The 20,246-nt window shown below is 41.7% G+C and overlaps 1 protein-coding gene across 3 annotated transcripts; it reads left to right on the forward strand.

Annotated features, from left to right (window-relative positions):
- Positions 1–33: 33 nt before the first annotated feature.
- On the forward strand, positions 34–19,844 carry LOC123993538 (lysosome-associated membrane glycoprotein 2-like). Of its 3 annotated transcripts, none has more exons than XM_046295796.1 (9): positions 34–319; positions 7,337–7,452; positions 12,545–12,755; positions 12,870–13,031; positions 13,263–13,456; positions 13,694–13,813; positions 13,960–14,014; positions 14,242–14,412; positions 18,258–19,844. In XM_046295796.1, the coding sequence occupies exons 1-9, from the start codon at positions 154–156 to the stop codon at positions 18,398–18,400; spliced, it is 1,338 nt and encodes a 445-aa protein (XP_046151752.1). In that variant the 5' UTR covers positions 34–153; the 3' UTR covers positions 18,401–19,844. The 3 variants fall into 3 exon arrangements, with proteins under 3 accessions (XP_046151752.1, XP_046151754.1, XP_046151753.1); XM_046295798.1 differs by lacking the exon at positions 18,258–19,844 and adding an exon at positions 17,522–18,242; XM_046295797.1 differs by lacking the exon at positions 18,258–19,844 and adding an exon at positions 14,900–17,320.
- The last annotated feature ends 402 nt before the right edge of the window (positions 19,845–20,246 follow it).

Consider the following 20,246-nt stretch of genomic DNA (forward strand, 5'->3'; position numbering starts at 1 on the left):
TGTGTGTCTCACAATAAACAGGAACTTGATTCTACAAATACATATTTTGTCACTTATTCAGGGGGAGAAGTAGCAACTACGTTTATTCAAAGCACATTTATTGTGGAGTTCCGATACGTGCTTAGTATATAGGAAGCTCTGCCCGCAGGTCATATGACTTTAATTTCCTGGTGCTTTTGCAGTAGATGCGCGCGCGGGAGCTTGCACATTTGGAAGGTAGCCGAAGTCGAACGCTGTTGTTTCCGGGTGAAGTGTTTTGGCTACCAAGTGATCATGTTTTGGTGCGCGTTTGTGGTTTTCTTCTTGGCTCTTGGAAATGGTATGTTTAGACAATTGAAATTAATATTGCTTTGTGTCACCGTTGGCTAATATTGTGTGTCACAAAAGAGGAAACTTTCGGTGCTCCGTCACTTCAGGCCTATCCTCTACCAGATTGTTAGCTTGATAGCTATTTAATTTCTACGCCAGTAGTTGGCAAACAAACGTTAACTATAATTTAGTTTAACGTTGTTTCAAAAAAATAAATTGCTGTCCATAATCTCAGACTTGAATTTTATGGATCTGTTGACCTGTCATGCTTATTTAGCTAGGTAATGCGCCTGTTGTGTTATTTAGTAGTTGCAGATAGGACTTCTTCCCGGATGGACAGGGAAAATAACTAGTTTTTCCTCTGTCTTTGGCTATAACCCAATGTCATGTTTAGACATTGTATTTGACTTTATATCGTCATTATTGTGTCTATCAAACCTTAACCTGTCAACAATCCACCAGTTCCATTCACCCAATTTATTTGGAACATGTGATAAGATGGCTTGGCTCAGAACACCTATCTAGCTAGTTACTAATCTGCTAACGTCGTTAGTCACTTAGTTGCATGACATTTTCGTAGTTAGCAACAGCAACCAGTTACTGTTGTAAATCCAGTTCAATCCAAAATCTTGGTTTAAAGGAAATTAAGGACTCACACCTCGAAGGTTGTATCTTATTTAGCTAGCTAACGTTACCTTGCAAGCTTGTTGATCAGGAAGTTGTCTCATGACCTAGCTACAGATTTTACCCCAGATAAAGTGATATACCAAAGATTGGTGTCCATTACAAGAGAGCCCCATACAAACTAACCTGCTTTCCTGTAACGCCAAGTAATGGACACCAACAGTCGTTGGTTTTTAACATGAGCTCGCGTACAATCTGTAGCAACTCATGACCAAGCATCTCTTGATTGTCCTTTCTCAACAGTGTTGTTCAATTGTGAAACGGCTGCTGACTGCTGTGAAATATTAAACCAGGGATCAACTAGATCCAGCCGTTCGGGGGGGGGGGACATAACAATAAATATGTTTAGACTACAAATTGACTGGAAGAAAGCTAAACAGATCATATTTGACAAAAATATAATAATTTCAAACCTTGATTAAATTTGGGGACATTGCCCTGCTTAGGGTGATGTCTTTCATATGGGATGTTAAAATGGGTGTCCTGACTGGTCAATCAAAATCCCATAAAACTTATTGTAAGAGTAGGGGTGTTCACCCCCCTCATGGGTAAAGCCCCAACTTGGCCACATTCCATCATGACCACCTAATCATCCCCCTCATTCCTAATGGGCATATCACTCCTCATGTCCCCCAATTTACGCCGGAGTAGATGGCTGCTGTTTTACAGGTTCCTAACCAATTGTGCTATTGTGTTTTTTGTGTGCGTTATTTGTAACTTATATTGTACATAATGTTTCTGCCACTGTTTCTTATGACCGAAAATAGCTTCTGTATATCAGGACAGCGATTACTCACCTCGTACTGGATGAATACTTTTTCTTAAAGAGTCAGCTGAGAAAGATTTACTTCAGACACTGGACAAGGCCCAAATCCCCATCAGTTGCATGAAGAAGAGCCAAGATATCGGGAACGTAGGTCAGGGTCCCTTGTAAGATTTTGACGGCGAGTGGGTAATCCGCCTCTACCATCAGTCCTATTAGCCAACGTGAAATCGTTGGATAACAAACTGGAGCTGAGCTCCTATTAAGACTATCCTACCAACGAGACATTAAAATCGGTCAAATATTATGTTTCACAGAGTCGTAGCTGAACGACGACATGGATAACTTACAGCTTGCTGGATTTTCCATGTATCTGCAAGATGGAACAGCTGCCTCCGGTAAGACGAGGTTGTCGGTCTATGTCTATTTGTCAATAACAGCTGGTTCACCGGGACCGTTCCCGGTGGCCTGAGGGTTGTTTTGGCCTGCCATGAATAGTAAACTTGACAAGTGACAATATAGCAAGCAGGAATGAGTTGACGGAGAATTCACGCATCAGGCGTGACTCTCCCTCTCGCTGCAGTGTCCCCGTGCCAAAAATGACATCAGGTCTCTCCGCGACGCACATAGCAACCGTCAACCTGCTTCTCTACCGACAACATTTTCGACAAGTCACATGGCGAAATGGATGGCCAGAAAAGGAAAGGTGGAGCAAAGAGTGAGAATAAAAAAAGAGAAAGGCCCTTGCCACAGACGCTGCAAAATAAGCAACATGTTTACCAGTACACGACACCCAGCATGGTTAGCTAAGTAGCCTAGTTAATAATAGTGACTCAACGGCCAGTAGGCTAAACAGTTTGCACGTCTTCGTGGAGGAATTATATCATGGCAATGAGTGCAACAGTGATCATAATGACATTGAAGGCAATATGTTTCAACTAGTAAAAAATAATAAACCTAGACTATGGACATGCCAGCATTCGATCATGATTCATGCCACATAAGTGAGGTAAAGTGCACATACACTGTACAGCGAAACAGGCTACAGTAATGTAACCATAATGCATCCATGAATGTAACACAGTAGCCTGTGTGACACAGCAGCCTGTGTGACACAGCACAGGCAATGACAAAGATCATTAGTACCAGCATTACAAGTTACTATATTAATATACAGCTCTGGGAAAAATTAAGAGCCTACTGATACACTAATGATAGTTAGTCTGATAATAGTATTTTCTTTGCAAAGGTGGAGAAGGAAGCAGCAGCAGCACTAGAGCGACTACGTCAGTTCAGAGTCAGTGTGTGTTGGTAATGCAACAGGCGGAGTAGCTAATATGCAGGACAATACAGGGTCTTCTCTGCATTGCTAACAGGAGAGTCTCCTAACCAAGTACACATATGGTGTCCTCAACCTTGTGCTAACTGACACCACTGGGGTTGTGGCAAGTGAATCCCTTTTCTCACTATTGAATGACATTGCTGTGTTCGTTCAAGATTCCTACAAGCGCATGAAGCTATGGGAGGAAACCAGTGAGGACAGGAGACGCAGACGGCTTGATGGAATTGGTGAAACACACTGGTGGGCCAAAGTTGAGGCCTTGAGGAAAGTATTTGGAGGCTTTGCAAAGCCTGACCATGCACTTCACACGGATGTGGTCATCACGATGGAAATAATTGAAAATGATGCGACCATAAAACCTGCCATCCGATGCAAGGCCCAAGGATGCTCTCCTAAAGTATGAAACCATACTTACAGCTGAGGTTTTTCTCAGGATTCTTGAGCAGACGTCCCCTCTCTCTAAATACTTGCAAACAAGTGGCATGGATATCGTAACGGCACAGCACATGGTGACGGGAACGGAGAATAACCTGAGAAAGTGTGCCGGAGACTTTGTGGGTGTGAAGAGGGCAGCGGACAACTTTGTTGGGTGGGCCAATGGCATTCTGGAGGAGCAGCAGGACTGTGATGCTGAAGCTCAGACTGCTCTCCCAGAGAAGAGAACAAAAAAAATGAAGAGAACCAGGTGCGTTGGCAGAAGATGAGTCCATTTCTCATGCTGACATGGATTACAAAATCAAGATCCACAATGTGGTACTGGACACTTGTTGAAAGTGTTCACCGCCATTATGCAGAAAACACAGTGCTGTGTGCAGATGTCTCCTGCATGAAGCCAAAGCATTTTTCTGAGATCAGAGAAAAGGGCCTTCCAAAGACAGCCATGAAGGAGCTCAGCGAATGCTTACTGGAATTTGATGAACATGCCACTGTTGAGGCATTGCAGGCTGAACTGATCTGCCTTGCACAACAGTGGGGAAGACTGAAACAGTCAGCATTGGAGGAGTACAACACCAGGGCTGCCGCTGCCAGTGATGAATCATGGGAAGGCTTTGAGGATCCTGATGAAAGTGTGGAGTTGGTGAGCAGAAGTTGTTCCACATGTAAAAACTGCCCGATATGCTGCAATCTTCTCCTGTATCAGTACAATCTGCTTAAGGACGTGTTTCACATCATTGGTTTGGGCTACAAGTTCCTCCTCACCCTATCCATCACTCAGGTGGCTTTTGAGAGGACCTTTTCCACCCTGAAATTCATGAAGAACTGCCTAAGAACCTCCCTCACTCAAGAGAACCTTGACACGTTCCTTTTGATGGCAACTGAGGGAGATTCTTATGGGACTTGACAAAGATGCCGACATTGACAAGATGCCAGTGAGTTACTGTGCCACCTGCTGGTTTACTAGTGGTAATTACTCTGAAGTAGCTATGCTATTACTCGTTCTTAACAGGCTGACATGGGTGAAAGACAATTTGCTGTGAGTTAAAGCTTTTGTACAGAGGCATGTTTTTTTGGACTTTCGTATTATACTTGCAGTTATGTAGCCAATGTTCAATTTCATTGACTCAGTGTTTAGATGTGTTTATTTTTGTGCTGTTTGCTTTATGGGCACCAGTGAGTGAACATTGTAATCTACATTTTTTTGAAGAGTGATTTTTGTATTATACTTACTTACATTGTTGTAGCTTATGTTCAGTGAATGTGTGTATGAAGTTTTTTGATATGCTTGATTAATGAATATAGAGAATCATTTGAGCTAACTCTGTATATCTCATTCTCTTTAAAAAAAAGTGTAGGCTAATTGTTTTGTGTGTTTAGCCTTGTACATTTGTATGTGCTATGGTTGGTGTATTCCTAGTGAGATTGATGGTGGACCCATAACCATAGCTTACCTTAAACTCAGTGTTCAGATAGGCTACTTGTTGGTCAGTCCCAAATGTTTGTATTTTGTAATGTGGATAACTTTCTTCCCCAATGAACATAGTGGCCAAATGTATAACTAGTTTGGTACCCGTTACTTTAACAAATAGGGTTAGCCTACGAAATTAGCCGTCTGGTGGTTTGCATGAACAGGGTGTCTTGGGATGGAGTCAAATTCCTGGCCTGAATTGTTGTTTCAGTCCGCCCCTGCAGACCACCATAGTCTCTGTGTCCAAGAACACCAAGGTAACCAGCCTAAATGACTACCGACCCGTAGCACTCACGTCTGTAGCCATGAATTGCTTTGAAAGACTGGTCATGGCTCACATCAGCACCATCATCCCAGAAACCCTAGACCCACTCCAATTTGCATACCGCCCCAACAGATCCACAGATGATGCGATCTCTATTGCACTCCACACTGTCCTTTCCCACCCGAAACAAAGGAACACCTATGTGAGAATTCTATTAATTGATTACATCTCAGCATTCAACGTCATAGTGCCCTCAAAGCTCATCACTAAGCTAAGGACCCTGGGACAAAACACCTCCCTCTGCAACTGGAGCCTGGATTTCCTGACGGGCTGCCCCCATGTGGTAAGGGTAGGTAACAACACCTGCCACACTGATCCTCAACACAAGGGCCCCTCAGGGGTGCGGGCTCAGTCCCCTCCTGTACTCCCTGTTCACTCATGACTGCACGACTCCAACACCATCATTAAGTTTGCTGATGACACAACCAGTGGTAGGCCTGATCACTAACAATGATGACACAGCCTTTCGGGATGAGGTCAGAGACCTGCAGTGTGGTGCCTAGGATAACAACCTCTCCCTCAATGTGATCAAGACAAAGGATATATGATCGTGGACTACAGGATGCCCACATTCTCATCAAAGGGGTTGTTTTGGAGCAGGTTGAGATCTTCAAGTTCATTGGTGTCCACACCACCAACTAACTATCATGGTCCAAACACACCAAGACAGTTGTGAAGAGGGCACGACAACACCTATTCCCCTTCAGGAGACTGAAAAGATTTGGCATGGGTCCTCACATCTTCAAAGTTCTACAGCTGCACCATCGAGAGCATCCTGACTGGTTGCATCACTGCCTGGTATGGCAACTGCTCGGCCTCCGACCGCAAGGCACTATAGAGGGTAGTGCGTACGCCTCAGTACATTACTGTGGCCAAGATTCCTACCATCCAAGACCTCTGTACCAGGCGTTGTCAGATGAAGGCCCTAAAAATTGTCAGACTCCAACCACCCTAGTCATAGACTGTTCTCTCTGCTACCGCACGGCAAGTGTTACTGGCGCACAATGTCTAGGTCCCAAAGGCTTCTTAACAGCTTCTACCCCCAAGACATGAACAGCTATTCAAATGGCTACCCGGACTATTTTCATTGACCCTCACCTCCATTTTTACGCTGCTGCTACTATCTGTTTATTATCTATGTATAGTCACTGTACCTACATGTACATAATACCTCAACTAACTTGTGCCCCCGCACATTGACTTTGTACTGGTACCCCCTGTATATAGCCTCGTTACTTTATTGTTGCGCTTTAATTATTTATTTTTATATGTATTTTTTTACATGTATTTTATTTTAGTAAATACTTTCTAAACTTATTTTTCTTAACTGCATTGTTGGTTAACGGCTTGTAAGTAATCATTTCACTAAGGTATTCGGTGCATGTGACAAATACAATTTGTTTTGATAGCTGATGTGTGGTGAGTGTCTTAGACCCTCCCAGTTAGATAGACAGCAGCTGCCACAGCAATCACTTGTCTGCCACGATTCACTTTTAATATTCAATACAGTCAGAATCCTAGTTTTGTTTTCAGTAGTAAATCTCTGATCGCCCCCCATATGCATAAAGTTTATATTTACATCAATGTGTTCATTTGGCCTGAGAAATGGCCCCAGAGTCCTCTGTTGCATGCTAGGGCCAATATTATCAGGTCACTCGGGGTGACGTGGTCCCTGTCACTCCAGGTCAAGCCTAACCGTGACCTACCATTTAGTCCCATGTGAGAGTAATCTGCTGCTGAACGGTTTATTCAACAGTTTTAAAATGAAGGTTAGGAAATCGTTTGCCCATGGTGTGTTCCCCACTCTGACTTTTACAGTGATTTGAGGCCATTAGGCTACTTATATAAGGGAAGTAGAAAATATCCAAAACGCATGTTCGACTAGCCTACCTACGCTGGTAAGATGTGTGTTTACCTTGAATTTATTGAAAAGAGGTTTATTTACACATCTGCCTCGTGTTTTTTTGTCTTCTCATTATGAAATGCAAGACTTTATTTATATTGCAGAACTCCACCTGTCACATGCGACTGAGGTGTCAGTCAACAACACGGAGAATAAATTATGCCTCTACGCCAATTTGATGGTCAACTTCTCCGTCACCTATGAAGTTGGTGTAAATAAGGTGCGTAATCTGTATATTTACTCCTATTTAAATGGTTTTAATTTGCAGGCTAGTATATCTAAGCCTTTAGAGAACTCCTAAAACATTCCAGGTTTCAAGGGAGAGGGATGCTATGCTACTAGCCTCATGCCATGAATATGCATAACCATCGAAAGACAACTCCGATCTGTTTTTTTTTTCTTTCTCAGTCATCATCTGTCCTACTTATATCAATACACTTTTTACAACTTAAGCATTACTTGCAGCCACGTGAGTGCTAGTTGGCTACCAAACAGAACATTAAGCTAGCTAAGAACAGCCACACAAATAAACGGACTACATGAATATTGACTCTGGGTATAGGGGTGTAGCCCAGCTGCTGAGAAATGTCTTCTGTTCATCCATTTTCTGTTTCGTTTTTTTCCCCTGTTAACTAAATAGTTGTGAGCCAAAATATTGACACCCTTGCACTTTTTTCAAGTAATGAACCATTTCCTCCTGAAAAGTCTTGAAAGTAATACATATTTTGGTATCCACATATTAATATATTTGGTTTGCAGTTGAAAAAAAAAGAAATCTGAATCATTTACTAAATGTTAGCTTATTCCACAAAGAAATCATAAAATGGCCCGGACAATATTATTGGCACCTTCTAGAAGTAGTTACAAATAATTAATTTCAAGCAGGTGATTCTCCTTTACTTTGGAATTGAACTCGCCTGTGGTGTTTTGCAGGTGTCTACTATATAAAAAAATTACTAATCCAACCAGTTTGAATAGAGAAAAGGACTCATGAAATAGGAGAATGTCACTGTGTATCGCAATGAGCATAGGGGAAAGAAAGAGAACCAGAAAATTATTTGAGGTCAGATACAAGATTGTAGCCAAGCATGGACAATCTCCAGAGACCTTGATGTTCATATTTCCACTGTATGTAATGTTAACAAGAAATTTGAGGCCGATGCCACTGTAGCCAACCTCCCTGGACTTGGCCACTAAGGGGGCCCTTAAGGGATTTATATGGTAGTAGACCCAAGAGAACCCCACTGCTGAGAGAAAGACATACAGTGCCAAATAAAGTATTCATCCCCCTTGGCATTTTTCCTATTTTGTTGCATTACAACCTGTAATTTAAATGGATTTTTATTTGGATCTCATGTAATGGACATAAACAAAATGGTCCCAATTCGTGAAGTGAAATGAAAAAAATTACAGAAAATTGCTGCATGCATATTCACCCCCCTTTGTTATGAAGCCCCTAAATAAGATCTGGTGCAACCAATTACCATCAGAAGTCACATAATTAGATTGCACACAGGTGGGCTTTATTTAAGTGTCACATGATCTCGGTATATATACAGTTGAAGTCGGAAGTTTACATACACTTAGGTTGGAGTCATTAAAACTCGTTTTTCAACCACTCCACAAATTTCTTGTTAACAAAGTATAGCTTTGGCAAGTAGGTTAGGACATCTACTTTGCATGACACAAGTCATTTTTACAACAATTGTTTACAGACAGATTATTTCACTTATAATTCACTGTATCACAATTCCAGTGGGTCAGAAGAGTACATACACTAAGTTGACTGTGCCTTTTTAAACAGCTTGGAAAATTCCAGAAAATGATGTCATGGCTTTAGAAACTTCTGATAGGCTAATTGATATCATTTGAGTCAATTGGATGTATTTCAAGGCCTACCTTCAAACTCAGTACCTCTTTGCTTGACATCATGGGAAAATCAAAAGAAATCAGCCAAGACCTCAGAAAATAATTGTAGCCCTCCACAAGTCTGGTTCATCCTTGGGAGCAATTTCCAGTGTAAATCAATCCCAGAACAACAGCAAAGGACCTTGTGAAGATGCTGGTAAAAACTAATCCTATATCGACATAACCTGAAAGGCCACTAATCAAGGAAGAAGCCACTGCTCCAAAACCACCATAAAAAAGCCAGACTACGGTTTGCAGCTGCACATGGGGACAAAGATCGTACTTTTTGGGGAAATGTCCTCTGGTCTGATTAAACAAAAATAGAACTGTTTGGCCATAATGACCATCATTATGTTTGGAGGAAAAAGGGGAAGGCTTGCAAGCCGAAGAACACCATCCCAACACTGAAGCACGGGGGTGGCAGCATGTTGTGGGGGTGCTTTGCTGCAGGAGGGACTGGTGCACTTCACAAAATAGATGGCATCATGAGGCAGGGAAATGATGTGGATATATTGAAGCAACATCTCAAGACATCAGTCAGGAAGTTAAAGCTTGGTCGCAAAGGGTTCTTCCAAATGGACAATGACCCCAAGCATACTTCCAAAGGTGTGGCAAAATGGCTTAAGGACAACAAAGTCAAGGTATTGGAGTTGCCATCACAAAGACCTGACAACAATTCTATAGAGAGTTTGTGGGCAGAACTGGAAAAGCGTGTGCGAGCAAGGAGGCCTACAAACCTGACGCAATTACACCAGCTCTGTCCGGAAGAATAGGCCAAAATTCACCCAACTTATTGTGGGAAGCTTGTGGAAGGCTACCTGACACGTTTGACCCAAGTTAAACAATTTAAAGGCAATGCTACCAAATACTAATTGAGTGTATGTAAACTTCTGACCCACTGGGATTGTGATGAAAGAAATAAAAGCTGAAATAAATTATCTATACTATTATTTCACATTCTTAAAATAAAGTAGTGATCCTAACTGACCTAAGACAGGGAATATTTACTGGGATTAAATGTCAGGAATTATGAAACTGAGTTTAAATGTATTTGGCTAAGGTGTATGTAAACTTCCGACTTCAACTGTACACATATTCTGACAGCCCCAGAGTCTGCAACACCACTAAGCAAGGGGCACCACCAAGCAAGCGGCAATATGAAGACCAAGGAGCTCTCCAAACAGGTCAGGGACAAAGTTGTGGAGAAGTACAGATCAGGGTTGAGTTTAAAAAAAAATATGATTAATTTTGATCATCCCACAGAGCACCATTAAATCCATTATTAAAAATTGTAAAAATGGAAAGAATATAGTACCACAACAAACCTGACGAGCGGGCCGCCCGCCAAATCTCACGGACCAGGCAAGGAGGGCTTTAATCAGAGAGACAACAAAGAGACAAAAGATGTCCGCTGTGGAGCTTTGCAGCTCCTTCAGGGTTATTGGAGTATCTGTCCATAGGACCACTTTAAGCCGTACACTCCACAGAGCTGGGCTTTACAGAAGTGGCCAGAAAAAAGCCATTGCTTTAAAAAAAATAAGCAAACATGTTTGGTGTTCACCGAATGGCATGAGGGAGACTCCCTAACCATATGGAAGAAAGTGCTCAGGTCAGATGAGACTAAAATTGAGCTTTTTGGCCAATGAGGAAAATGCTTTGTCTGGTGCAAACTCAACACCTCTCATTACCCCGATAACACCATCCAGTGAAGCATGGTGGTGGCATCATCATGCTGTGGGGATGTATTTCATCGGCAGGGACTGGGAAACTGGTCGGAATTGAAGGAATAATGGATAGCGCTAAATACAGGGAAATTCTTGAGGGAAACCGGTTTTGTCTTCCAGAGATTTGAGACCGGGACGGAGGTTCTCCTTCCAGCAGGAGAATGACCCTGAGGATACTGCTAAAGCAACACTCGAGTGGTTTAAGGGGAAACATTTAAATGTCTTGGAATGGCCTAGTCAAAGCCCAGACCTCAATCCAATTTAGAATCTGTGGAATGACTTAAAGATTGCTGTACACCAGCAGAACCCATCCAACATGAAGGAGCTGGAGCAGTTTTGTCTTGAAGAATGGTCAAAAATTACAGTGGCTGGATGTGCCAAGCTTACAGAGACAAGAAAAAATTATTTGCATCTTCAAAGTGGTAGGTATGTTGTGTAAATCCAATGATCCAACTCCCAAAAATCTATTTTAATCCCAGGTTGGAAAACAACAAATTAGGAAAAATGCCATGGGGGGTGAATACTTACGCAAGCTGCCTGACTGCAATTTGCCAAAACACACCTGAACATGCCAAAATCTGTCTGGGAGAATGAGATGAGACCAACTTAGAGCTTTTTGGTAAAACACACCATCTCTTTTTACAGAAAACAAAATTAAGCCTTTAAAGAAAAGAACACCTTCCCTACAGTCAAACATGGAGGTTTAGTGATGATTTGTGGTTGCTTTGCTGCCTCTGGCACTGGGTGTCTTGAACGTATGCATGGCATCATGAAATCAGGACAATACCAAGGCCTTTTAGAGCGCAATGTCGGACCCGGTGTCAGAAAGATGGGTCTCCATCGAATATCATGGTTCTTCCAGCAGGACAATGACCCCAAGCACCCAGGAATGGTTCAAGACAAAACACTGGACTGTTCTGAAGTGGCCAGTAATGAGCCCAGATCTAAATCACATTGAAAACCTGTGGAGAGATCTGAAAACAGCAGTTGATAGAAGAGAAGGCACCCTTCAAATCTGGGAGAACTGGAACTGTTTACATGAGGAGTGGGCCAAACTTCCAGTGCAGAGGTTCAGGAAGCTCATCGATGGCTATAGGATGTGCTTGATTGCGGTTATTTTGACCAAATATTAAGTCTAGGGTGTGGATAATTTTGTCAATGCCATTTCTGTTTATTTTAAATGGATATATTATGTTCTGAATAAAAAAGGTTCTGTACGAACAGTGAAATAAAGAATTGTGGAGTCCAAATACTCTAGTCAATTTCAACTTATTTTGGTGGGACATTGTGAGTTACTTGAAAAAAGTGCAAGGGTGCCATTATTTTGGGCCACAATTGTATCCTGTAATTGTCATGGCTTGTCTATTTCACCAGGGTTCATCAAAGTTTTATAGCCCTTTATATATAAAACAACTTTTTTTTCTTCTCTTTAATAACTCCCATCTCAGTCTGATTTATAGACCTAGATATTTCCCAGGATGTAAAATATTTTATTTTGTTCCTTTTTTCCCTCCTAATCCATCATAAGAACGGACACACTGTTAAGTTATGTCAACAATACTATTTTCTCATGACCTAACCATCTGAAATAGCCCTGTTCCTGAGAAAGTACTTGACAGGAATGGGATTCCCCTCTTGTCACTTTCTTAATGACTGTCCAATCTTTTCGGCCCCTTTCAGAGTGAAACGGTTCTTTTTGTACTGCCTGGAAATGTGACAACAGAAGGGAGCATCTGCAATAACACAACATCAACATTGAAACTCGGTTTTGGAGACGGGCACAGCTGGGCGGTTGACTTCACTAAGGACAACAAAACGTACCAAGTAGATTCCATTGTCTTCACCTACAACCTCAATGACTCCAGCATCTTCACCAACTCCACGTCAAACGGTAACTAGTGACTACACAGCCTTGTCATGATACTGTTCATTCATGATATACCAATTCGGTACTGTAGTTGATATGACGCATACTGATATTTGACTGAATCGCTCTTGGGTTTAGAAACCAAGTCTGTGACAGCAAAGCCAAGGATCACCAACGTGGGTGTGGATACCTACTACTCCTGCAAGAGCGAAAATGTCCAGAGAGTAGAGTCTGTCACTCAGACACTGTATGATGTTACTTTACAGGCGTTTGTCACAAACGGCAGCAGAAGTGACACCGGTAGGTTGTACGAGAACAAGCATCAGGCCATTGTAGGATCAACTGTGACAAAATGATCTGATTTATTGTGCATTATGTCAAACACTATTACTGTGTCTGTTCTCCAGGTTTGAAGTCTATTCCATTTCAATACAATCAATTCAAGAAGTGAACTGAATACCAGTTTACTTACTGAATTGATCCCAACCCTGTTGGTTCTCTGAAAAGTCTTTCTCTGTCCTTCTTACACAGACACTGTATGCACTGCTGACCTAAACTCCACCACTGTGGCGCCCACCACGACCGTTACCACCACAGCTGCCCCCACTTCTACCCCTACACTGCCCACACCCACTACTGGAAATTACAGCATCGCACCCGACTTCAACAGTACAGCCTGCTTAATGGCCACCTTCGGCCTGCGGATCGGCTTCAAGCAAGGAGACGTATGTATAAACATAGTATAGCCATTTTAAAATGGGCTCTTTTGATGTTATCATGCAATTGCCTGTTCAGTAGAAAGGGTTCAGACATGTTTGTCGCAGAGAACTTGACTTGTCTATGAAGATAGGTTGTTGTTACTAGTATGTTAATGTTCTTGTTGTTTATCAACCTGTGTTTTCAGTTGAATGCGTTGTTGTACAACTGACTAGGTATCCCACACTCCCTTTCCCCTTTATTAGAAAGTGGAGACCATCAACCTGGTGCCCAGTGCGACTGAAGTGGGCGGGGCTTGTGGGGTCAACAGCAGCATCCTCATACTGACATCGGACACAATTGACATAATGTTCACTTTCAGCAACGTAAGTTGACGAGGCCAAATATCTGAAACCGAGGCCGTTATTATCTGGTTGTCTGCATTTAACTTGTAGACAGCTGGACTAAGGCGGTAGGATGCAGCGTAAGGTCTGTTTGTCTCCTGTTCAAGGGGTTTCCTTGCTCGTTACAGGACAGCAAGAAGTTCCACCTGCACGCTTTGAACGTCACAGTGAAACCAGCCACTGGTAGGCAACCTAGCACTACAAACCCTTTCAGAAAGCACTAGCGTAGTAAACCAAGTCCCTATTTGGACGATAGTATAGGATCAACTTTATTGTCCCCCAGGGGAAAGTTGTCTTGGACACAGTGCAGCTTTATAAGAAATAAACACTATATATTACATACATACACAGTATATACAATGCATATTAAAACCCCTACTCTCTTTGCTCACTATGTGTGTTACGTCCAGGGGTGGCTGTTGTTGCAGCCAATACCAACATGTCCATTTGGGTGGCGGCGATAGGCAGCTCCTACATGTGCAACAAGGAGCAGACATTAACTGTCACCGAAACGCTCACTCTCTACACGTTCAAGCTTCGCGTCCAGCCCTTTGGGGTTGAAAAGGGGGAATTTGCTACAGGTAGGTGACTCTGAGATGGTGAATTGTTATCAATACCTTTGTGTTGTGTTAGCCATATGCTACAGTTTACTAGGGTTACTAGAGCCAAATGCAGCAAATATGCTTGAAACTGAGGCATAGGCCATAATAACCACTCTTGGTATCAGTAGAATAGGTCAACTGTCCAGTTTGGTGAGAAACAGCAAAGTATTTAGAGCAGCAGGTAGCCTAGCGGTTAATAGCGTTGCGTGGGTAACCGAAAGGTTCCTGGTTCGAATCCCCGAGCCAACTAAGTAAACAAAAATCTGTGCCCTTGAGTAAGGCACTTAACCCTAATTGCTCGTTTAAGTTGCTCTGGATAAGAGCGTCTGCTAAATGACTAAAATGTTCATATGTGTTTTATACTATGTCATGTTTCTGCCCCTGCTTAAACTGATTAACAACCAAATGAGCATGAGAAGATGAGATGTTCCGAGTCATGCTCATTGATTCTCTCTCTCGTCTGCAGCCCATGAATGTTCACTGGATGACACCAGCATCTTAATCCCAGTCATTGTTGGTGCCGCCCTGGCCATCCTGATTCTCATTGTAGTGATTGCTTACGTGATCGGTCGAAGGAAGACCTATGTGGGATATCAAACCCTCTAAAAAGCCATCTGTGATCATGAATCCAGAACACAGTTTGATCCTTATGTGTCAGGGGGGTCCCAAAACCTGATCCTGGATTGGCCGTGTAATCTTTCCATGAATGACTGACTCACAAACTGGAATAGTCAGACTATAGTCTCTTTACTTCAGCCACTCTTAAGAGCTGCTTTTAGACTTGAGATTAGGCTAGCTTCGCTTAGGTTTAGTCTTGAGTAGCTTTCAGGTAATTCTGAATACTCAAACGCTCTCCAGGACCAGGTTGGACCACCCATGTTCTTTGTGTAATCTCCCTTTTTGTTTGATTTGCTTTGTCTGTGTCCCGTCCGGCCCCCCCCCCCCCCCTTTGTTGAAAGGAGCAGTGCAGGATTCTCTGCCTCTGTACAGTATAGAAGGCCTTATTTATTGCAGCATATCTGAAAGTGATTGTTTCTTATGACACTCCATTTCCTTGCATCACTTTCCAGATTCTTGTTCAGTGTAGGCTCTCTTTTGATCAAGTAGCACATTTTATAGAAACTCCGGTCAGAGTACTTGTGCGGAGTTGTGACAATTGGGTGTTGTGCCCTTGTCACTGTGAACCATGCTCCCTCCCCTTCTCCCTCACCTTTTTTTGTTTCATATGTTTTTATTTAATGTCTGTGTACATTTTAGTTGAACCTTTCTTTTGTGGTTTCATTCATCCTCACAATTCATTGTAGCAGCGCAACATTTTGACAACTTGAACATTTTAGAATTTGCCTCGCAGCTCAATGAGACGACATTGAGTAGCTTTGTTGATTTGTCTCAGGAACTCCTTACTAACTAACCAGGATAAAGGTCTACTGCTTCGCTCTCCTCTCTCACCTTACTGATAATCCACTAGTCACAGTAGTTTGAATCTGGAAAGGGAAGACTTTATGACTGAAATATGTGTGGCCACATTAAAAAAACAATGATATTATTGGCATGTAGTGCCTTCTCCAAGTTGACGTTACCAAACAAGGGATCTGTCCCTATATGTTCACACACGGCACTAGTTGACATAATGTTTGCCACTAATGTCTGTCTGTCTCAGAATTATGTGTTAACCCTTTGACTGCCTGGCTGTGAAATCTACCTTGAAGTGTTACTTTAACTCTGAAAAGTCCATGCGGATGTAAAAGATTAACCTGAAAGGAGAAATGAAACCAAACCCCCTCTCCCGTCATGACATGTTGGCATTAGGTTTCAAAAAGGGATAGCTGTAGTTGACTTATTTGCTGCCATTCAAATGTCTTCTTTGCAGATGGTGATTATTTTGTACATATAAATGCATTAAATCGTTCGGTGAGTTTGACGTAAGTTCAAAATGCATGCTGCAATATTACACCTGTGTATAGTATAGTCTTTGCTCCAGTGTTGTGCCAGAAAGCTGCCAGTTAGTAAGGGGAACTTGTAAACAGAGCTGGGGTCAATTCCATTTTTACAATCAAGTCAATTTCAGTAAATTGATTTTTAATTCCAATTGTACTCTCTGCTCTTCAGTAAGAAACATTTGGATGTGAATTTTTGTTTGCTTCCTGAATTGACTCAAATTAAATGGAATTAACCCCAACCCTGCCCAGTTAACCCCTTGTAAGTTGTACCTATCGACAGAGAGTGGTAGTAAAGGTCATTGTCCACAGGATGTGTATATTTTTGTACTGTTAGGATGGGATACAATGGGTATTATGTTGTAGTACTGTGGTCAGCATGAGGCATGAATACATTTGATAGCTTCCTTTAGTTGCTTTTGATTCAACCAATTTTTCTTCAGATTATGTGAATGATTCATTTATTCCTTATCAAATATTATTTTTGATTCTTGCATTACAGTCCGGTGTGATGTGTCTTGGAAAATTGACTGCTTTTCTACAAATGATTCTAAAATTGGCTTCTCAGACCCTGTATAAAGTCAATTCTAAAATACCATTTGGAATCTTAACATTAACATACTACTCCCAATTTTCATTCACTTGACAATGTTATGATTGTGACAAATTTGTGCCTTACTCAATGAAGCTTGTCCATTTGAGATTCATTCAGGTTTGATATCTTTACATTTAATGGATTCTCCACTAGTCTAAATGTCTCCTATTTTATGAATTCAAAATGCATCATGTTAAGAAAAGGGAAATCCCTATTTCAGGAGAGGCCCATCCTCCAAATGTAAGATGCATTGTATTTTCTTCTGTGTAACTCCAAACAAATGTTCATTTTTGAATTCCTTTTCAATAGGCTTTTAGCTGCAATAAATGGGAATGGGAATTGTCCCCCAAAACAATGGTGTGGAACATTTTTTTATATTTTACAATTATGAAAATAAGTGTTATTGGTCCCTGGTCATTTTAGTAAATTGCTCTTTGTTTTCCAGCTATTCTTGACTGAGAAGCCTCCTAGTATGACCATGCATTCACGGTTTTCATGTTTTACCTTTCTTCCACCCTGCAATGTCCCTCATGCCACTTTCTTTACTGTCACCCAGCGGAGGATTGCGGACACGACAGGGAGCTGGATCGTTCCTATAGCCGTCGGGGTTGCTCTGGCTGTGCTGATCCTCATTGTATTGATCGCATATTTTATTGGGAGAAAGAGAAACCAAGGCTCTAGCTATGAGCACTTCTAAATGACCCCACTGGCTATGCTGAGGTTGTATCTTTCCTCATCAGGATACATGTTGATTTTAATTTAACTACAAATTGATATGTGCTGTGCATAGTTAACCTTAATGTACAATTCACCTGAAGCAAAGCTCTTTCCCCTGAAACAATGAGTTGGAGAAGATGTTTGTGTTAAAGAAATTGCTTGGCTCCATTGATAACATTTGGCATGTAACAGTTCTTGTAGATATATTTAGAATTGATTGGCTGACTCTTATTCCTTCCTTATAACATGGTTATAACATGGTTGACTATAGATGGTAGATGATGGCCAAATATTTTCCTAACTTGCTGTCACTGCCCATGTTCGGACAGAATCCCCGGTGTTGTTGTAGATCTGCCATCACCGAATATGCTCTGACAGAACCGCCCCCATGTTGTAGATGAATGTCTGGGTTCTGATCTGATGTCTTGCTGCTTTTCGAGCCTTGTCATCCATGTTGTCTGTAAAGAGCTTAACCAAATCCTGTTTCTTCTCTCTTCACTAAAATGTGTTTTCTGCTAACTAATTGCTAGCATGCTAATGTCGCTAAACCTTCTTCTGTCTCTTCTCTGTGGCAGCCGTGGAGTGCTTCATGGACTCTGATTTGAGCTTTCTGGTGCCCATCGCTGTGGGCGTGGCCCTCTGCTTCCTAATCGTCCTTGTGCTTATCTCTTACCTGATTGGCCGGAGGAAGAGTCGCACCGGCTACCAGTCTGTATAATCTAACCAATCCCAGCTGCTTCTGCCTCTACCCATTCCTTCCCATCCTCCCCCACCCAAGCCCGTCACAACACGTTGGCTCCCCATCCCCAAAGCTTCTATGGCATCCGATTGGAAATGGAAGGAAAAAAATGTATCTTTCCTTGACGTTACCACCAGCAAATCCCCTGTTCAGACTCCCACCCGAAGTATCACCCCACCCAACAGTAATTTTGAAAGTTGACCGTCTGTTGCTATTTTTTGGCACCAACAATGACTGAAATAATTTACCACCGAAACCTGTCAACATAATCAGCGGTATTGCACCAGGTGTGTGTGGATGTAAATTGCACGGAGTGAAGTATCATGGGTCATCTTAATAACAGGCCATCAGTTTCTTTATTCCCAGAGAGGCTCATATGAATGAGGCTGTTTTTTCTCACTGTTTTGTGTTGCATTATATTTCTATGTTTCTAATTAATTACTCTCTTGTATAGAATTAATTATGTTGATTTTGGATAAATAGGGACTTGAAATTGTGTAAAGAATTTATTGAAAATTCATAGATACAAATTGAGGCATTGCTATTCATAAGTAACCATTGTTAAATATTTGTAGAATTAGAAAATATCCTATTTTTGTGAATTCCCTGTAATTTAAATGTTATTATACCACCTGCACTAATCTTCTCTTAGTGTCCCTTTATTGTACTAGGACTAACTTTACAAAGACGCGTACCAACCAGCATTTGGAGCAGTTGCATAAACATGTGATTTTGATGTTTTAGAGAAAATATAATGTTAAGAAGTCCCCTCTCAGGGAAAGGAAGACGGCGATATAGACGCCGCTCGGGGATCACAAATGGCTCTGTTAAGACAGAGGCTATAGGGAGTCTGCAATAGACTAAACTAAATGTGATTGTTGATTTGCTGTTAGGAGTGTCCCTATAGGCTTTTCCTACCTGGATCATGTTCAGTAGGTAGGGCGTTTTGAAACTTAGTGAAACGGGGAGGTACTGCCTGAACAATAACCTTTTTTTCATTGCAAACAGTTGCTACGGTGTGTCCTTCTGAACACTGCCCAGGCCTCATAGTAGAAAGTATAATAATTTACATATTCTAGCACAAATTATTTTATGACCAAAGCTTGGACAGAAAGGAAACTTATTTCCGGACCTCTTCATTTCAGAGCAGGTAAATGAACAACCTGAGTTTTTAATAAACCAGTGAAATGCATTGTGTTTGACCAAGGATGATGTTTCTATTATCAGGCTTGTTATTATGTTCTGTACCAATACATACGACCTCTGGTTAATGTTGCCCCAAAGATGTGGTTTTGTGCCTTTTTTGTTGCACTAGTATTCCCCTCAACCAAGCCTGTCTCAATCCCATGAAGAATGTTGAGATGTTAACTTGTTGAACTTCAGTTGGAGCAGAGAATTAAAATAGTTGCTTTCCTGTTTTGTAGCACTTTGCCTCTTCTTTCGTTACCCACTGGTGTTTTCCTTTCCTTTTACTGCGCTTGTTATGACAAGGACATTGTGTGTGTGTGTGTGTGTGTGTGCATACAGTTGTAAATCTAGCCTTGGCAATGTTACACACCTTTTTTTTCTTTTTCTTTAACCTTTATTTAACTAGGAAGGGCTCATTGAGATTAAAATATATTTTTCAAGAGCGCCCTGGCCAAGATAGGCAGCACCAAGACGATGGCGCAGAGTACATAAAAGCCCTTTTACCAAATTCAGTTCGGACATTTGGAACAGTTAGCAGGATAAATGCCAGCGAACGAAGAGAGTACCCACCACATTTCTGAACAATAAAAATTCACACACAAAAAGGTAGTAAACTCAAAGTGGCTTTGTAAACCAG

This window comes from Oncorhynchus gorbuscha, linkage group LG13 (genome assembly GCF_021184085.1).
Source record: "Oncorhynchus gorbuscha isolate QuinsamMale2020 ecotype Even-year linkage group LG13, OgorEven_v1.0, whole genome shotgun sequence".
Lineage (NCBI taxonomy): Eukaryota > Metazoa > Chordata > Actinopteri > Salmoniformes > Salmonidae > Oncorhynchus > Oncorhynchus gorbuscha.